Source organism: Chaetodon trifascialis, chromosome 2, assembly GCF_039877785.1.
Source record: "Chaetodon trifascialis isolate fChaTrf1 chromosome 2, fChaTrf1.hap1, whole genome shotgun sequence".
Lineage (NCBI taxonomy): Eukaryota > Metazoa > Chordata > Actinopteri > Chaetodontiformes > Chaetodontidae > Chaetodon > Chaetodon trifascialis.
The window spans coordinates 20,348,671-20,368,008 of NC_092057.1; the positions used below are offsets into that span (position 1 = coordinate 20,348,671).

Below are 19,338 nucleotides of genomic sequence, written 5' to 3' on the forward strand. Positions count from 1 at the left end.
TCCTGCTTTGCCATTGCTAGGTCACACTGTGACAATATATTGGAGCTTGAGTGGTGTTAAAATGCCTTTTAGAGTTTGTTAAAGCACACTGTTATTTGTTTGTTTGTTATCATTTAGACATCATGTCTTGTGCAGTGTGTGCTTTAGTGGAGTTGACAAAAGTACCCCTCTTACCTGTAACTGACCACCCACTGAATGTAAAGGGGCTCCTTAATAGATATGCCTGTCAGCTTATGTTATCCACAATGCCTTTCAAATGCTATACAGCACAGCCCACCACATCAAGTCTCCAGGGATATAGTAGAGCCTGATAACGATGGCCTACGTGTGTTTTAAATAGCGTGGCAGATTCAGTTTTAACGTCTCAGGCTGCTGCTTGGAGCCACTGCAGCATATAGACTATAGTCTGTAATCCCCAGCAATATTAACCATTAAAGCCCTCACATATTCATTACTATGGGAACTGATGGGAGACGAGCTGATCACTGCTCATGGTTCATGGCTTGATTGATCATGCAGAATCTTTATTGGCAGATTAGAAGTCCATGAGTGTGAGTGTGTGCAGCTACGCGTCTCAAGCAGCTCTGCTTATTCTATTGGTGGCTTGTGCCATTTGACAGAGTGCTGTGATCAATGCTCTTTGTAAATGTTAAGTGTGCTTCTCTCTTATTGGCATGACCCAGCTCAACCCAGAGCCTGCTGTCTGCACATGAACCTGGTTGTGTGTGTGTGTGTGTGTGTGTGTGTGTGTGTGTGTGTGTGTGTGTGTAATTGAGCATGTATGGGTATGTAAGGGCAAATGCGTCTTTTCATGTTGGAAAAGCAGAAGCCATGTACACCATCAGGAGGGCACAGATGCTGTCTGACCGGAGCTGTTGCTCGACCCACAGTGCGTACATTAAAACATTTGCACAGCTCAGTGTTCATGCATGTGGGTCTTTATCAGAGCAATGGGTCCAACATTAGTCATGTCTGTGGTAAATTACTGGATACAAGCCATGCACACATGTGGGTGTTTTGTGTAGCTGTTCATTGCCACTTATGCATGTTTTCCCTATGCTGCATATGTCATTGTAATTGCTGTGTAAGTGCTGTAATGGACTCAGGAGGGCACGTAAATTCATGAGTCAACTTGGATTTGTTGATGCAGTGTTAGCTGATTTACTTTTGCTCTGAGTATATGATCCACTCTTGACAGCCCACATTTAAATGTTATTAAATGGGGGCTATTGATGACAGTGGAGACGTTTTATGTAGCTCTGATGAGTCCAAATGTCACAGCAGCTCCTGCTCAGTCTGTTTGCTGGCAGGATGCTCCCTCCATCGTGTTATTTCTGTTTATTTGCCTGTAGCCCTTTTGGAGATTCATTTTTAATGTGAGGTACGCTAAAAGGCGGAGAAGTGGATCGTCTCTATCTGCAGGAGTGCATTAACTCACCTCGCATGCGTCTATGTGGGTGTGCATGCACACGTTTGTGTGAAGGCACCATGCTATTTATTTTATGTTACAAGCGTTTTATTTTTGTCAGTGAGAGTCGGGTGCAGCCATATGCGCCAGCTTGAATAAAAGTAAATTGTGTATTATTAGGAGAGGACACGCACTCCATGCAGTGTACTGCATGAATTAGCGTGAATGTGCGAGTTGTGTGTATCTTCCTGTCCATCAGGGTGCTATGTGGAGGCATATTTGAATTGTTACTATGGAAACCGAGCGCTGCTGTTACACAGAAAGGCATATCCGAATGGGTCTCTGTCTCTTTCTGCGCCCTCGTTCACTGTCACACTTCTCGTATTATTTTGAAAGATTTTTTTCTAGTAGTTTCCCTCCGGTGTTGCCTCTCCGTAGATTCTTCAGCCCTTTTGCAGAATTTCCATCCTTTTTGTCTTGTGGATTGAGACCGTCTCTTTTTTCATTAATTTTCTTTAACCTCCTCCCCACCCTTGACTCTTCTTCTCTCATCCTGTGCTAATCATGTCCTCTTTTCATCTCTCTCTCAGCTGTGTTGCCCTTCCACACCTCCCTCCCTCCATCTCTCTCTCCCTCACTGCCTCCCTCCTCTTGGTTTCTTATTGCTGTTCCTTCCTCCACCTCCATCTCTTTTGTGTATGTCTCTATTTATTCTCTCCCTCGCCCCTCTTCTCTTCTCTTCTCTTCTCTTCTCTTCTCTTCTCTTCTCTTCTCTTCTCTTCTCTTCTCTTCTCTTCTCTTCTCTTCTCTTCTCTTCTCTCTGCTGCCTTCCTCCCACTCGTTTCCTCCTCCTCCTTCTCCTTCTCCTTCTCTCTCTCTTGGCTCCACTGTGGTGCCCCCGTGGAGAATTCAGCTCGTTTACAATTAGCATGTGCACCTGCAATTAAGCCTGACAAACCTCTGGTAATTAGACCTTTTAGACAAACTGCTTTTTTACATGAAGATCACATTTCCTCCTCTTCTGGTTTTCCACACTGTCCGGCCTCTTTGCTTCGTGCTCGCCCTGTTCCACATATTACTCTTTGCTTTCTGCCGCTGCTTTCTACCTCTGTCATACTTCAGTCCTCCTCACAACTTCTCTCTTTCTCTCTTGTTTTGCTTGGACTTCTTGTTTTCGGCACTGACTGGATCAGCTCCACAACACCTGGGGTGCTTGATAAATAAAAGATTAGCAAAGGTGTTGTGTGAGCAAAGAGGAGGAATGAGTCTTTTGCTCTGCCCTTCATTTATCCCTCTCCTAAAGTGTTCCTCTGTGCTTAATTTAGAATATGAGCATGAACATATACTCATTAAGATTCCTCGTCTTTATCTATGCAGAAAATATGCCCAAATTTGTTCTCCTGATACACTTGAACGTGTGTGCACTCACACACATACACACCACAATTTTCACATCAGGCTATGACTAATTGTGTTTCTCCGAGCCTGTCACCTCCCTCTGCTTACATCTTTCACTCCGCCTCTCTCGTTCTCTCTCACTTTCTGTTTCCTCCACAGTTTCTCCTTGATACTCTACTCCACTGCTCTTTGTATGGCTGCTAATGGAGGAGCAGTGAATAATAGCAGTAATAGTAAATAATAGGTCTGCAGTTGACTTCAAAGAGCTGTGAAGAGATCTCAGAAGGTTGGAGGGAGCTGCTGAAAGAAAACAGGTTTGTAGGGTAGAAGGGAGAGAAAAGCAATGAAAGCAGTGAGAGAGAGAGAGAGAGAGAGAGAGAGAGAGAGAGAGAGAGAGAGAGACTCAGTCTGAGCGTCTAATGGTCACTTAGCCTGGCAGCTAGTCCATGAAGCTGTGAGGCTGTCAATCTGTCAAAATGCACCCAGTGCTGTCCTGAGTACACACACACACACACACACACACATACACACACACACACACACACACACACACACACACACACACACACACACACACACACACACACACACACACACACACACACACACAAACAAACACACACACACACACACTCCTCACTCTCTCTTTCCTGTTCTGTCTTTGATGTGTGCCACAGGGTTCCTCCAAGGAAGGCGCAGCACAGTATAATGGATGTGGCGTTGTCACTTGATGCTCTATGAGAGCTTGCAGGCGTCTCTCAGTGTGCGGTGTGATACCCAGCTATGTGGGTCACTTGGTTTGGTAATTAAAGGGTTGACTCATCAGTATCTTTTAAGATCCAATACTGGATTTTTAAAATTCTCTTTATTACTGCTATACATAATATCGAGCCAGCAGCGATGGTGTAATCACAGAATATTTTTTCACTTAGTGAAAGTGGGTGGATCCATCAGATGAGGATAAAAAGGGAGAAGATAAAAGAAAAAGAAATTACAGAATGAATAATTTCACATGCACATGAACATATATTTAAAAATAGAGCTCTGTTTTTAATTTCAGCAGATTGATTCAGCCAAAGTGATCTCAGGGGCTGACGTACGAATAACATACTACTCACCAGAACATTTCACATGTCATTTAGTGCTGTCTGCATTTTATGAGTTCTGCATGTGCAGGAAAGAATCAAGTCAGGTGACCTTCATCATATATCTTCCATCTATGTGTACTGGATTTTCCAGGCCTCATGATATCCACCCAGCAAAAGGCTGGACTTTAAATTGGAAATGTTGACACTTAGCTGTTTGAATGTTTTTCACTTTTGTCCAAATCCGAGGTGTTACAGAATTTCCCTCTGTCTCTCTTTTCCTCTCCTTCCCTCCAGGGACAGCATTTACACTCCTTCACAATGCTTGTCAGCCTCCACCCTTCTCCCTCCCGTCCTCAGGACAAGTGCTTCACCTTATCGTCCTGCCCCCATCCTCCTCCTCCTCCTCCTCCTCCTCCAGACCAGCCCTCTCATCATCCCTATTCTCAGCCTCGGTTGACCCTCCCCTTCCTCCCCTTGTTCTTCACTCTGCTCCTTGTCTCCATACTCCTCTTGCCCGTCTGCGAGTCTCGCAGGGGTGGAGGTCCAGGTACAGGGCCTGGAGGTGCCTCAGGGGGACAAGGTGGCCAGAGGGGAGGCGGTACACAGAGGGGTGTTGTCATCCCCCCTCAATACTCCCCTGGCTTACCGGCTCTTCCCCCAATCAGTCCCAAACAGATCAGCTCACTCAGTATTGCTGTCATCCTGGTGGGCAACTCTAGTGAAGTAACCCTGGGGGTTGGACTTGAGAAAGAGGACTTCCTCCACATCCCTTACCCTCCAAAAGTCGAGGTGGTCACCATGAATGAGACCGACCCCAAGAGCATCATCAATCGGATCTGCGCACAAATGACGAGGAACTCTCTGCAAGGCGTCGTGTTTGGTGACGACACGGACCAGGAGGCCATCGCTCAGATCCTGGACTTCATCTCTGCCCAGACACACATCCCCATCCTGGGCATCAGAGGAGGCTCATCCATGGTCATGGCTGCCAAGGTAGGAAAACTTTTTTTTTGAGGGGAAATTGTGAACTGTAATTTGACCACACTGCACAATCATCATCAGGACCAAAATATTGGCTTTTTGAGTTGTTGCGTCTTCATCTGACAATAATCTTAATAATATTTCATGGATGTGATTTCCAAAGCTTATTTTAAAATACTTAGCATTAAGAATATAGCACCTGGGCGGGTCTCTGGATTAAATTTAACAGCCACCTTAAAGAACCTGCAAAATCATGTTAACTGCAACAGTTTAAATCGAGAGTCAAGCAAACAAATAGCTGAATCATTTATTTCTAAGATAATCTATTTGCTTATTTGGGTGACAAATCCATAAAAGACACCATAATAGTTTTATTTAGGATATTTAGTACAAGCTTTTCGGATTCATTTAAGGTAATAAGGAAATGGAGAGAAAAATGCATCAGCCTCACTCCACTCAGTGCTGCTTCTCATTCTAAGTCAGCCTCTCCGCTGATTGATTTTCCTGTTAATTGACCTCCTCTGTGAGCCTGACATCATATTGAAGCTCCTGACAGTGAGACGACTCAACTCTGAAAGGACTCACAGCATGAAACAAAGGAATACATATCAAGTAAAAAAAACGTCTCTGTGGGATCAGGATACAAGAGAGTTGGCATAAACCAGGCTACACGAGGAGAATCTATGATCCAGAAATGGAACAATAGCTTTGAAACGTATCCTTAAATAATGTTGTGTAAACAGGCTTAGCAGTGTTTAAGTCCCTCACAGAAGAATGACAGAATCCATACGGTGCTGAGGATGCGTTTTTGTTTCGCCTTTGATGCTGCTTACCTCCTGGAGAAGATGGGCATATAGAATAGAGATTGCATTTACCTTTTTGGTTTTGGTGACGTGCAACGTTCGAATGCTTTTTCAAACACTCGGTAAGGTGCAAAAGGTGTTAAGAGGTAGGGATGCATGCGATTAGTCGACTAGTCAAGTAAATGTTACCCTTGCAAATCAGTGCCAGAGATACGAGGTGGTTAAATGGATTATTTTATTACTGTGCAATTTCAAATTACGGGGGCCTTTTTTTTCTACTGTTTTTTTCCCCAATATATTTATAATATTCCATGAAAATAATTCCTGAGTCGTTATTCTGGCTCCACACGCTGTTTTGCACCTCTGCTTCTCTAATTTCTGCAGTCCCTCTCACTCCTCTCCCGATTCTGTGAGTTAAGGGTTTATTGTGATCAAACCGGAGTAAGTGTTGATTGTTGGAACAGTGAAAGATGAACCCAGATGGTGTTGGTGAGTTTCATTTTGTATGTTTTACAAGGATAAAATTATTGTTTCTGTAAATGGAGTTTGGTGGCTCTTGTAGAAGGAAAGAGGATCTTACTCTGTAACAAAAAGGTCTATCTCTAGATCATTTCCATTTAGAACAACAATCTGAACCTGTCACTGGTGAAAACAAACACTTTTAGTGGATGTACATTGCTGGTGCAGAGGCGTTACATTGCAGCCTGCTTTTCGGGTCCATAAATAGAGCTAATATTTAACTGGAATTTTTCCCGTTTGTCCGGGACAGTGAAATCTTCCAGGACACGTGGACCAGCACCAAACTGAAGCCCTAATGCTCAGCATGAAGTGTCACACATTCACATTTAAAATACCATTTGGTTATTGAAAAATGCGATTAATGGTTTCAAGCGGTTTTTATACACATATTTTTTAAGACAATGTGTAACTTCTACATGAAATCAGGTTCAATTTTACCAGTTTTCTGAGTGTCTTCTTACTTTTAGACTACTTGAGCCATCTATGTTTAAACTTCTGTAAAAACATCAGGTAAATTTGTTATTATGAACATCCCTAGTGAGAGGATATTAATGCTTTTTTAGTACCTTGTGTACCTCGCTGTATTGTGCTATAGGCTGGTGAAGAGATAAAAACAGATATTTAACAGTGGAAACACTTGTAGTCCAATGTCTTAATCTCCAAACTAATAAGTACGTACAAACACACACACACACAGGAAGCAGCAAAGAGCACAGTGTGTGAGCTCTCATACTCCTTCACTGTTGTTTATAATGTTAATGGCAGTTGGAATTCATGTTTTCTTGTTTGACTGACTTTGAAAAAGAAAATCCTCTATGAATTTTCACAGACTTGGTTTATTGTAGGAATAGGTGCTTGCATTGTATCGGTCATTGATGGTTTTACCTTGTCCATCCACCGTGGTGCATGATGTTGTCAAGGAAAATATCTCAAACACAAAGTAATAAATGGTGGACACTTCATTCTTACCCTGCAGTTTACTCCTGTTGAGTCTCAGATCTGATTAGACTTCGGAGATCTTGCTGCATAAACCTGCATAATAACTGTGATTAGACAGGTATTTCTCTAATTAAAGCTTTCACATTAATGGAATTCATGTGTAATGTGAAGACACGTATCTCAACAAACATATTTAGCAATGTTGTTATCAGCTTACTAAATGTCCTAATTAGAAAAACTGCTCATTTGAAAAACTGCAGCAGTTATAGTGGATAAAAAGCAACTTTTTAGAGGCTTAAAGCAGACCGTCATGATTTGGAAATCAGATCTACCAGTTTACCTGTTACTTCACAGAAAGCATAAATCGAGGCAATGTCTCTCAACTTGAATAAAGAAAGAATGAAATGAAAGAGGTTGTGTGTTTGTGCCCTGCGATCGACTGGCGACCGGTCCAGGGTGTACCCCGCCTCTCGCCCGTTGACAGCTGAGATAGGCTCCAGCACCCCCCGCAACCCCGAAAGGGATACGCTGTATAGAAAATGGATGGATGGATGGAATGAAAGAACCAGTTCAAAGAAAACCGCATTACTGTCCACTCACAATGCCCACAGCACCCCCTGTTCTCTTCCACAAAAGAGTGTCAAATATGAACATCGAGTAGTGGACAACCAACTTGATGGAGTGATCATACTGAAGAGATAAAGAAGGAGAAAACAAGAGATTAAACGTGTGTGTGTGTGTGTGTGTGTGTGTGTGTGTGTGTGTGTGTGTGTGTGTGTGAGAGACAGAGAGAGAGAGAGGGTGAAGGTTATGAAATAACACAACTTGTGTGGGTGTGAAGGAGGAAGAGGATTTTGCTCAGCATATAATTACCACATTTTACAGCTGACAGAGAGACAGAGGGCACAAACTGAGAGTGACAAGGGGGAAAGTGAGGATAAGAGTGTACCAGACACACAAAAGCTCTACTGAGGGAATACAGCGCGTAAGAGAAGAGATGGAGGGAGGGGGAGGCCACCTGCATTTAACATTCGATGTTCACTTATTGAGGAAATCTCTGCGTTTCCGCACCTCGTTCTCACTGATCATCATTCACTTGGCTTGGTCTCCTTAAGTCTTTACTCTTCCTCTGTTACACACGTTCTTAGACAGTCACATGCACGCAGAAGGACGGGTTGGATATGGTGGACACAGTTGGCATGGCAACCACTTGCTTATATATTTCTCTCTCCATACTGTATGAAAGCAGTTAAGAGAGGGAAAGAGAAAAGACATGATTATTTCTGAGTCTGACATAAGCAGTGCCAGCCGAGAAAAGGGATAATGCCCGAGTCATGGAGGGGGTTGGGGATGAGGTTTTGAATAGATGAATGAATAGATTAAAGTGTAAAAACAGAGGTGGACACACAGGCAAAAAGGAGTCAAAAATAGGGATGTGAGATGGGGGTGGGTGTGTGTGTGTGTGTGTGTGTGTGTGGGGGGGGGGGGTGACATGCATTTCACTGTTGCAAAGAAGTGATTTTTAGTGCAACTGTAGCTGTTCCTATGTGCCTTTTGATGTTTTATTTACAGCTTTTCAGTCACACAAACCAAGAGAAACATCAAAATGTTGTGAAAACCTGAACCCTGCCATCCATACCCACATCCACACCTGTGAAAAAACAAAACAAAAAAAACTGTATAACCTTTTTGATGATCGATTAATCATTTAACTCATTAACTCGTTTTTTCAGGCAAAAAAAGACAAAAATTCAAAGGTTCTGCCTGTTCAAATACAAACATTTGCTGTTTTTCTTAGCTTTCTATGTTAGTAAATTGAATACATTCGGATTCTGGACTCTTGGTAATTGGCAATTTTAAGAATTCATCTTGGGCTCTGTGAGATTTTACGAATAGCGAATACATGAAAAAGAACAAAAAACGCTACTTCATGACAAGCAATCCTACATGTGATTTAATTGAAGTGATCTTGTTTATTTCATTGTTTCGCTTCACACACGGGCCCATTGTCCTGTCTGTGGGATGTCTTAACGGAGCATCCTGTATATGTGCTGAAAAATCTAGCACACCCCCGTACATATACTCATTTACTGCATTACAAAATAGTTCTTCAGTTCTTTTCAAGAAACAAACTTTAGTAAACAATAGAGCTGAAATTATTCATTGATGGATCGCTTGGTTGATCATTAGAAAATGTATCAACAATTTTAATAACTAATCAACCAATTAAGTAATATTTTTAGAAAAAACAACAAGCTTAAGTCTGCAATATCCGGATTGCGGGTGAATTCATTTCGCACTGGAACACCTCTGATAGTGATAGTGATTAAAGGATTAAGGTTAGGATTAGTATTGCTTTTTTAAAGACCATCTTCCATCTTGGTGAATGATAAAGTTGTATTCTGCTCTAAGCAAAGGAATTAAAAAGAACGACACAGAGAGGCAAAGGCTGTGTGGCTGAGGTGGAACATGAAGCCTGCAGAGTCGAGGCAGGGAGCCGTATGAACTTGACTCTGTGTGCACATGTTTGTGTGCGTATGTCTGCGAAAGAGCAAGTGAGTGATTTTCAAGTACCAATAATTCAATTCCCTCCAGGCTGCCAAGTTCATTCCTTATCAGTCCTCAATTATGTCTAATCTAGTGTGCTGCGAATCCACCTGCAGTCCTTAACTTCAGACTTCTGTGTAGAGCGAATCACTTGATCTCTCAATATCTTGTCACTCTGCAATTTGATTTCCATTTAGAGCGACATTGAACACACATGTCCTTTTTATGACATTTGGTCTTTAAACCCTATTATTCCTCATACTTCACAGTCTCAGTAGAGATGGTTCGGCCATGTAAAAAAGGCCGCCTCGCAGCACTCCTGCCTTGCCTCGCTTTGCCTTGCCTTGCCTTGCCTTGCCTTTCCAGTAGCCCATTACAATGAATCAGTGACAGCTGCAGGTAGGCCCATTATGCAACAAACAATTTGCACGCTTCCATTTAGCCATTAATTCACTCCGTGCCATGTTTCGGTATTGGCATAATAGGACAACAGAGTTGGCCCCAGCCCGCACTCAACTCCGGCTCTGGAGACTAATGAGGTCTTCCAGATCTATTGTTGGGACTTAAGCTGTGTGTGTTCGTGCTTTTGTGCACACGTGTGTCTGTGCATGTGTGTTGACACGTAGAGCATGCTGGTGTTCAATGATAATAGCCTCTTTGCCTGTGTTTGGGGAGATTACAGCTGTTGTTTTCACTGCAAACAAGGTGCCTAGAGGCACACAGCATCCTTATACCATTTCTCATGATCGTTCCAGTCTCCTTAAAGTTGATTTTTTTCCCCCGGGATTTTGTGGTTCCATTCAAAACGACCTACGAGTTCTTTAACCATGCAGGGGTTTCAAAATTCCTACTTGTTTAATATAGACCTCCCTTGGGGTGAAAAACTATCTGTCAGGTTGTCAGTAGTAAAACTCATGGATGAATGGACCGCAGTGTTGCAGCTCTCTTGTGGTGTGATTTCTCCAATCGAAAAGAAAGGCAAAATACTGAGTACAAGAAGAACAAACAGCCATTGTACTGCTTTAGAAGACTCTTTTTTTTCTATAGACACAGCACTGCCTGTCAGTGAAAACTGATTCACCGCTCCTTGATTGATTACTACAATTATACACCCTCTCTATCTTAAAATAGGCATCCCATTTGCACAGAAATGTGTGAGGCCTTCTCGTAAAGCAGACTAAGGAAGTAAATTACTTTGCGGACCTGTTTGGCCACTAATACCTACATTATCTGACATTAGGCAGACCAGCTGGTAGCTGTACAGAGATACGTATGTCGTGCTAATCTGTTGCAGCTGAAGTGATTGTTTGAGCCAAGGGTGCACTCAAGTTTTCTCATCCTATTGTTCTCATTCCCAATTTGTGGTTTTATGAGTCCCCTCCTTTCATCCTGCATGCATCATGTATGCCATTATTCTTGCTGGTTGTACATGAGGGGATCATTGGCTGCCTCTGTAATGCCCCCTTTTGCAATTAAGACCAATCCCAAAAGACAAGGGAATTAAGGAACAAACTACAGTAATAAACTGCACGCATGCATATTGCACCTCATGCAGATATTATCTGATATTGTTCTTCAGTGCTTTCGCCTCTGCCACTCTCATTCTTAAGCCCTATTTAGGGACAGGATTCATTTTCCAAAAAAATGGATTAAAGCAGGACATCCGTAATGTAAAAAGCCAATTTGCTCACCCAGAGGGTCGGCTCCATTTGTGTGTTGTCACTACAGCAAAAATGCTCCACACTGTATGTCAAAGGCAACTTCCACAACGGATGCAGATACAGGACAGTGCTCTCACAGATTTTATTTGTGACAAGACTCCTTTTTGAATTGATTTTACTGGACATGTCAGGATTACTTTGTAGTCATGAACAGTGAATAAAATGACTGACCTGATTTGAATGGCACTTAGACAACAGACATGCTCCAGTAATAATTACTTTACCCATCCTCTCCCTGTAAAACTAATCCCATCCTATTAGAGCTTTAAAGACACTTTCTTTCTCTCTCACCTCTTCTGACTTTGAGAGATACTATGGCAGTCAGCATTTGATTGATGTTCCTATTTCCCAGGCTTTGTCATACTTTTAACTCTTTGAACGTGTGACAGATGGAGCCTGGGACAGGGAGAAAATCTGCCCTAAATAAAATTCCTTCTGCTTTGTGTCACAAGTACTGTATGAGGACATGGATGTTTGTCTGTCAAAGCTAAAATAAAAAAAAACCCTCACAGTAATCTGTGATGTCATGAAACTAATCCTGTCAGTGAATGGAAGACAGAGTTTGTGAAGGATAGACGTCCAGCATTGTTTTGTTGGGATGTTTTTTATGATTGAGTTCAAAAAGGCGTCAGCTCAGTTTCCATTTATATCTCACCAGTTTACAACATAGAATAATTTTTTTTAATCAAATGATGCTAAAGTTTAATGAACTGTTCTCAACATGTTAACTGGCTGACTCCATTCACTCTTGCAATACAAAATTTACTCTCACAAGAGCATGATTCATGTTGTTATGGTTGCGTTTAGGTGCTCAAAGCTCTTGGTTAAAGTTAGGCAAAGATGGTGATCTTGGTAAATTTTGTTAATATCCCAATATTAAGCAGGTATAATGTTTGTGATGTTCACCATTTCAGATTACATCAGCATGCTAACATTTGCTCATTAGCACCAAGGCTAATGACACTGGTGGGAATATCACTTTTGCGGGCATTTGGTCATAAACCAAAATATTTGTGATCTGATATATTTACTGAATATGTCAAAACTTTGACCCGCCAGAGGAAAAGTCACGGGAACACCAATGTCAGCAGGGCTTCATGAGGGGGTCACAAGTGTCTGTTAGGGCTATTAATCAATATTCTGAATATAATGTATAATCAAATTGTAAAAAAAAAAAAAGAAAAAAAAGTATACATTGTGAAAAATAGTATATGACTGTGGGGGAAAAGCTGGATCCCTGCTGCAGATGTACTGAACACAGTGTGTGATGGACAGGAGTAACAAAACGAGAACTTCCGTTGAAGTCTGATATATGTCTGATATATTTATGTCTCTTTGGTCATAATGTCCACTGACAAAAAATTCCTGAGTCACATGTGACGTTACTCTGCTCTACACGCTGTTGCTCCTCTCTTGATTAGGTGAAGTAAAGGTTTACTGTGACCAAACCAGAGTTAGTGATGACTGTTGGAACAGTGGAAAGACAAACCAAGAAGGTTTTGATGAGTTTTATTTAGTGTTTTCTGATGATAAAATGACTGTTTCTAAAAAGCTGCTGCAGCTGTTTCTAGTTCAACTAAATGGATCTTACTCTTAAACTAAACGGTATAACAATTTGAGCCTGTCAGTGTTAAAAACACTTTTAGTGGACGTACACTGAACGTGCGCAGATGTTCGGAGGCATACACTACGTCACAGAGACTTTGTCCATTGTTTCATACAGTCTACATACAAAACGTTGTGCCAGTCCGTCCAATAGGAGATATTTCAGTCTGGAGCAGAGTGGTGCACACTTGTAGGATGAAAGAGGGTGTGTTTGTTGTGCCATTTTTTAACCAAAACCACAATTTGTCCTCATGCTTAACCAAACCTTGTGCACTTCCTTCAGTGGAAAAATGTGCTGGTGAACAGAATCCATGCAGAAATGACTTTAACTCTTTAAAAAGACATTTTGGAAAATAGTACTTTATAACTGATTTCATGGAGACAGTTTGTAACTTCACATCTCATGTCCTCTCATCATCTGGTGTAACCTCAGAAATGACTTGATCTTTGCTCATTATAGCCCATTCAGTTCCTCTGTCTCACAGCGTGTATACAGAAATCAAGTAAAGAGACATCCTAAACTGTTTATGAATGTGGCCCCATCCTCACATCCCATGAATTCACTCTACACTCACACAATTAGCTTTTTTCCGCACTCCTTTTTTGTCCAATAAATTCCTAAGTTTTAATTGTGCCCTTCAAATGGACTGCAAATCCTCTCCTCTCCCTTTTCCTCTCTCTTTTTTCTCTTTCTCTCGCTCGTCTTTCTCTCCATATAATGAGTTCGTTTTATCAGCGGCTGTGCTGTGCGTGGACAGGATGAGTAATTTTGGAGATCACAGGAGACTTCTCCGCATTGCACTCAGTTACAACAGGTTGTCAGAAAGCTTTGGGAGCCTCGCTCGCCTTCTCCCTGCCAGCAGCAACTTTTAACATCCCATATGAGGCCTAATTACCCAGCTAATCTTATTTTGTGAGGTAAAGATGCCATATTATTCAAATGAAATGAGATTAACCTGTTGTGACACAGAGTCACAGTCGTGACTCCTCACTGGTGTGGTGTTTGAGACAAATTAAATGTAGACATATTCATCACTGGGATTCTGCCCACGAGAAAAAACACAGCAAAGCTAACTTATGTTTACTTTTACCTGAAAAGGACTTCTGGCGGGCCTCTAGTAGCGGCCATGTGAGTTTGGGCTCTTGTCTGTCAGAGGCAAAGACAGACGGAGTGTGATGTTATCAATAGGGTCAAACTCATGGTTGGGTCATCAAGATACTTTGAATTAGACTGCTAACCCAAGTCAGCACTGATTTCTTTTACCCATGAACATCATCATTCCCTCACCTTAACCAAATAGTACTTCCTAAGATGTTTGTGTGATGAAACTTAAAATCATAGATTTCATAGCCCGACATCCTTTTTTTTTTTTTTTTTTGCCTACTTGGAGACAGCGCACCAAGGTATAAACACAACATATTATTGCATTATAAAGTTGAAAGAGAGAAAGTGTTAGCAAACGGTTGCTTATTTACATGTTCAGAAGCAACATTAACATTCATATGTTATATGGGTCATATGGAGTTGTGTTTCTGGCCATGTGTTGAATCTAAGTCTCATACTCTCCTTTTAGCTTTGTTTTTGGTCTCCACTAACCCTTTCCAGTAGTTGTTGAGCTATTTCGACCCAACATTGCCATCCCTAGAGTGACTGAAGTAACATAAAGCATGAAACAGGATGTGTTATGCAACATTAGAATTTATATGGAATCTGGTTTCTGGCAATGTGGTGAATGCAAAGTCCTTGCTCTGCTTTTAGCTCTATTTTTGGTCTCCACCAGATCCTGAGGAAAATATCTTTTCTTTGGCTGTTAAAGGCTCTGCTATGTTGACCAGCTAGTTGATCCCTTTGTGTGTTTGCTGTTTGGTGCTATGTCGGTAACATCAAAGCCTTTCCACTAAAAACCTGCCTGCTGCTGCTGGAAACAAAGCTGATCACAGTGTTTAGCCTGAGCCAAAAAGTTAAGTTGTGGGACACAAAACCAAAACAATACGTGGAGAGACACAACAAATGCTGTGAGGTGAAGCTGCTGTGGTTCTGTCACAAGGGACATCAGGTTAGGAAACACTTGAATGTGTTGTTTTTGAAAGAGACGGCATACAACACATTTTGTTGTTTAGTTTAGAGGATTTGTTTTGATCGCTGACGGACAAAGAATTTGTTCCCGCGGCTTTGAAAAATAGGCATTGATCAGACTGAGTGATGGACGGTTGTGTTTTGTTCTATTCTGTTTATGTGCCAGTCACAGCAGCTGTCTGTGCTGGTTTAAAATCAGACCATCGAGTGATTGCCAATGGGATTGAACATAATGCTGACAGATGTCTTAGTCATGATATCATAGAGCATCTACCCGGTGAAGCCGAGTAGAACCACTGTACAGTAAAGAACGTCTCAGTCTTGTAGTATTACCAGGCAGCCGTATACGAAAGGCCATAATTAACACATACTTACTTAACAATACTTTCAGCTATAATATTCCACATTATAACACTATATTCTGGACCCGTCCTCAAGGCAGTGCTGCTGCCTCAGAAAGTTCAAGATAACCCTCCTGTAATTTCCACCATTCAATGTCAGAAGGAGCTTAAACTTAAAACAAACTCTCACTATGTTAAATCGTTTTTTCTGAAGCTGTACATATTAGAGGGAGCTCTTGTGCCAGCGCTCATGACTTTGAGCTTCATCATGTAGTGATTCTTATGTTTGGGGAATACAGAGAGAAAAAAAAAAAAAAAACGTCAGCAAGAGATAAAAGATACAAAGATAAGAGTCGGTGCAGGAGAAAAAAATGTCACACAATGTGGTGGTTTTCATGGTTTTGCATCAGGCTGAGGAAGGGCTCTTAAATACGGAGCGAGCCGGCTGACTTGTGGGTATTTAATCCCAAACAGGCAGAAAGGTTGAGTTTGTTCTGATTGCACGGAGCCGAGGAGGGCAGTCATTTACATTCATCAGTGAGCCTCCATTTGTTGGGACTGTGATAAGGACAAAGCGAGAGAGGGAGGGGCAATGCAGGGGAAAGACACAGAAGTGAAGTTTTGTTCTTATTACAGCAGCACCCCGCCACACTGCTGTTCATATGCTGCATATGTGTTTGCATATGTGCACCATTAGCAGTGTATCTGTTGATTTATCAGCACATATACTGTAATTGGCATATATGGGTATATAGCTGTATTAAAAAGCTGTTTATTGGAGCCAAAGGCAGAGAGCTTTTTATTAGAGCCCATCGTGCAAATAAAAAGCTTAGTAGAAATACCAGAAATTCCAAAAAGGCAAAATATTATAAGTAACAAAATAATGTCCTGCTTGACTGAGGTGGAAAAGTTTACACATCACAAAAGAAAAATGAGGTTGATGCAAACAGATTTTGCAATGTTTATGTCCAAAAGACTACCCCACACTAGTACCATAGTGGCTGATAAGAATCACACTGGGTACATGTGCATCAGAAAGAAGCTGAATAAATATGTCATCTTTTCACATATTGAATATATTTGCATGAATGCAAGGACTGATTCTTCTTTAATTTTACCAATTTTTAAATTTTTTTTATGAAAACTTCTCGAATGAAAACTTGTTTGTGAGCAGGTCCAGGGCTACATGATGTTTTTCTTGGCTGCATGTGTTCGTCTGCCCCGTCCTGTGTGCATTAGTGATGAACAGCAGGAAGCAATTTGTGTTGGTGACAGCTGCCGAATCACTCCAGCAGCATGGACTGACACATCCGACTCAGTGGTCTTTATCCGTGGTGAGAGTGACGCTCAATGAGTGGCACCTCCGCTGGCACTCATTCACTCACTCTTCTCTCTAATAAGCCTTGGCCTGATTCTCAATACTCACGCTACGCAGCACTCAGACCTCCTGCTGCGGTGTACAACAGCGTCCGCTGACCATGAGTGGAGCCATCAATCTGTCTCTGTGCAGAGAACTGAGTCTCCAAACTGTTGCTGAGACAGCTAAACAATGACAATGTTGGAGTTATAAACTGACTGTACCACATAATACCTCATGTACTAAATATCACTTGCTTTCAACCCTGGGGGCTACTTTCTAATTTTAGTACAAGAGATTAATACAAGTGCATAGAAAACCCAAAAATGCAGTTCATGGTAGCTCCTGCAGAGGTATTCTAACACAGAGGAAGTAAGAGAGCCTGTGATGGAGAGGAAATCAGATTTTTTTAGTCTCATCTAAAGTGATACCTTACACCTGCCTAACACCTTTTGAGAGAGAAGCAGTTGTGACAAATCAGGTTAGCTTGTTGTGTGAGTGACCAGTAGCTGAGGCTGATTACACCCGGGCGAAGACAAGAGGTGATGTGCCTGTGCAGCTGTTAGCCCCTGCAGAGTGTTATCACACACAGCCCTGTTTACTCAACACACACGTGGAGAGTGCCAGACTCAAAATATTCAGCTGTGTATATGGGCTGCCTGCCTCTCTTTTGCTATTCTTGGCTGTCTTTCTCTAATTTTCTTACTGTTTCCGTGGACTCCTCACCGTCTCTCCCTCTTCCTCTCTATCTTTATGCCACATCGTTCTCTCTTGGCTTTTCTCTCTAATCTCCCTCTCTTTCCCCTTCTTTTCCCCTCTTCTGTTGTGCATCAAAGTAAGCCGACGCTCTCCGGCAAGCGCCGGCTCAAAGCTTACATTCTCACCCTTCAAAGCCACCGCTTGCGTATAAGTTAAGAAAAACGAAAAATCATTCAAAGTTTTTTGCATTTTTGACACGCTGAGAGTGTAACTGGGGAATAATATGGATGTGATTCATCCTCCCTCAGTGACTGAGTGGATGCAAGACATTAAAATAATATTCCATTGTGTTCGCCATTATACAGCAGGTGATACAACAATTTTCCCCCGTCTTTCACACTGAACAGCAGCTCTGCAACACCAGACTTCTTATACACCAACAGAATAAGAAGCAGATCTGGTTCATTCAAAAGCAGGCAGCACGGTTGGTGATAAACATCAGAGGAAGATTACAAACCTAAACATGCTGGCCACTGATACCTGTGACCTTCTGCAGCCTCATACATAGAAGCATCTTGTCAGGTTCATGTCTTGAAAGTCACATGGAAGTCATTTGTTCCTGTCCCTGAAGAGCCCACAGCCAGATATACCAAAGAAATCCTAACACACTTTTTAATGAAATGAACACAAAGTATGTTTGTGTTGTGGGTGTGGCAAGACAGCCGACGTCATTGCTCAGGGTTCAAATACGTCTCGTTCTTTACCCCAGCTGGGGAAACAATTGACCAATCAGAGATTTTTAAGAATGATGATGTCATCTTCCTGCATAGCTCGCTACCGAGCTACATCCCCAGAACAGAAAAACGGGCACAAAAATGGTGACAAGCATTGATGAGATTGTTACGGTAGCACAGGTTGTTGACCTACAGAAATACCAACCATGAAGGCCACATTTCTTTTACAGCTGCAACTATTTGTTGATTAATCGATGAGTCAGTCAACAGAAACTTGTCAACTGCTTCATTTGTCAAGCAGAAATGGCAGATATTCTCTGATTTCAGCTTCTCACGCGAGGATTTGCTGCATTTCCTTGTCATGTATGTAACACAGTAAACTGAATATCTTTGGATTTTGGATAGTTGTTTGGAAAAAACAAGCAAATTGCAGACCATGGGTGTGGAAAGAATTTAAATTTTGTAACTTTTTTCATTTGTTTTCTAGACTAAACCATTAATCAATGAATTATTCAAAAAATGATTAGCAGATTAATCAATAATGGAATAATCAGGTGTTGAACCCCAATTTCACTGATTATTGTGAAAAATGTTAATTGTTTCTGGCAACCTGGAGCATGCCAGCTGAAAACTATGTGTACAGGATGCACACATATATACATAACATATTGTATATAGTATAAAAGCTGCAACAATTAATTGATAGTTTAATTAACAGATCAGCAGAGTAACATTTTCTGTTTCCAGCTTTCAGATGCTTTTCCTTCACCTTACACAATAGTAGACTGAGTGTGTTTTGCCTCTGGCCTATTGGTTGGACAAAACGTGACATTTAAAGATGTTACATTGGACTGTGAGAAATTGTAACAGACATTTTTCAGTACTTTCTGACAATTTATAGACAAGACAAGTGATAAACAAAGTAGTAGTTGCAGCCCTAGTATGTTATTGTGCCTAAGGGGAGGGTGCGGCGGTGTTCAGGGACGTTTTGTTCTGATGAAGCAGTGACATAACTCAGTCTCCGTTGTTGTGATGAGACCTCATTATGTTGAATCATCAGCCTTGTACGACAAAACAGCAGAGATGGTTGAAGGACATCCACACACGACTCGCACATGCAG

At 41.7% G+C, this 19,338-nt stretch overlaps 1 protein-coding gene across 4 annotated transcripts in view; it reads left to right on the forward strand.

Moving 5' to 3' along the window:
- The window catches only part of grin2bb (glutamate receptor, ionotropic, N-methyl D-aspartate 2B, genome duplicate b), a 95,613-nt gene that overhangs the window by 15,902 nt on the left and 60,373 nt on the right, over window positions 1-19,338 (forward strand). For all 4 annotated transcript variants that reach the window (XM_070973195.1, XM_070973211.1, XM_070973219.1 and 1 more), the window contains one exon: window positions 4,189-4,887. In XM_070973195.1, the coding sequence (XP_070829296.1) occupies window positions 4,189-4,887 (699 nt within the window). The remainder of the gene's footprint in view (window positions 1-4,188; window positions 4,888-19,338) is intronic.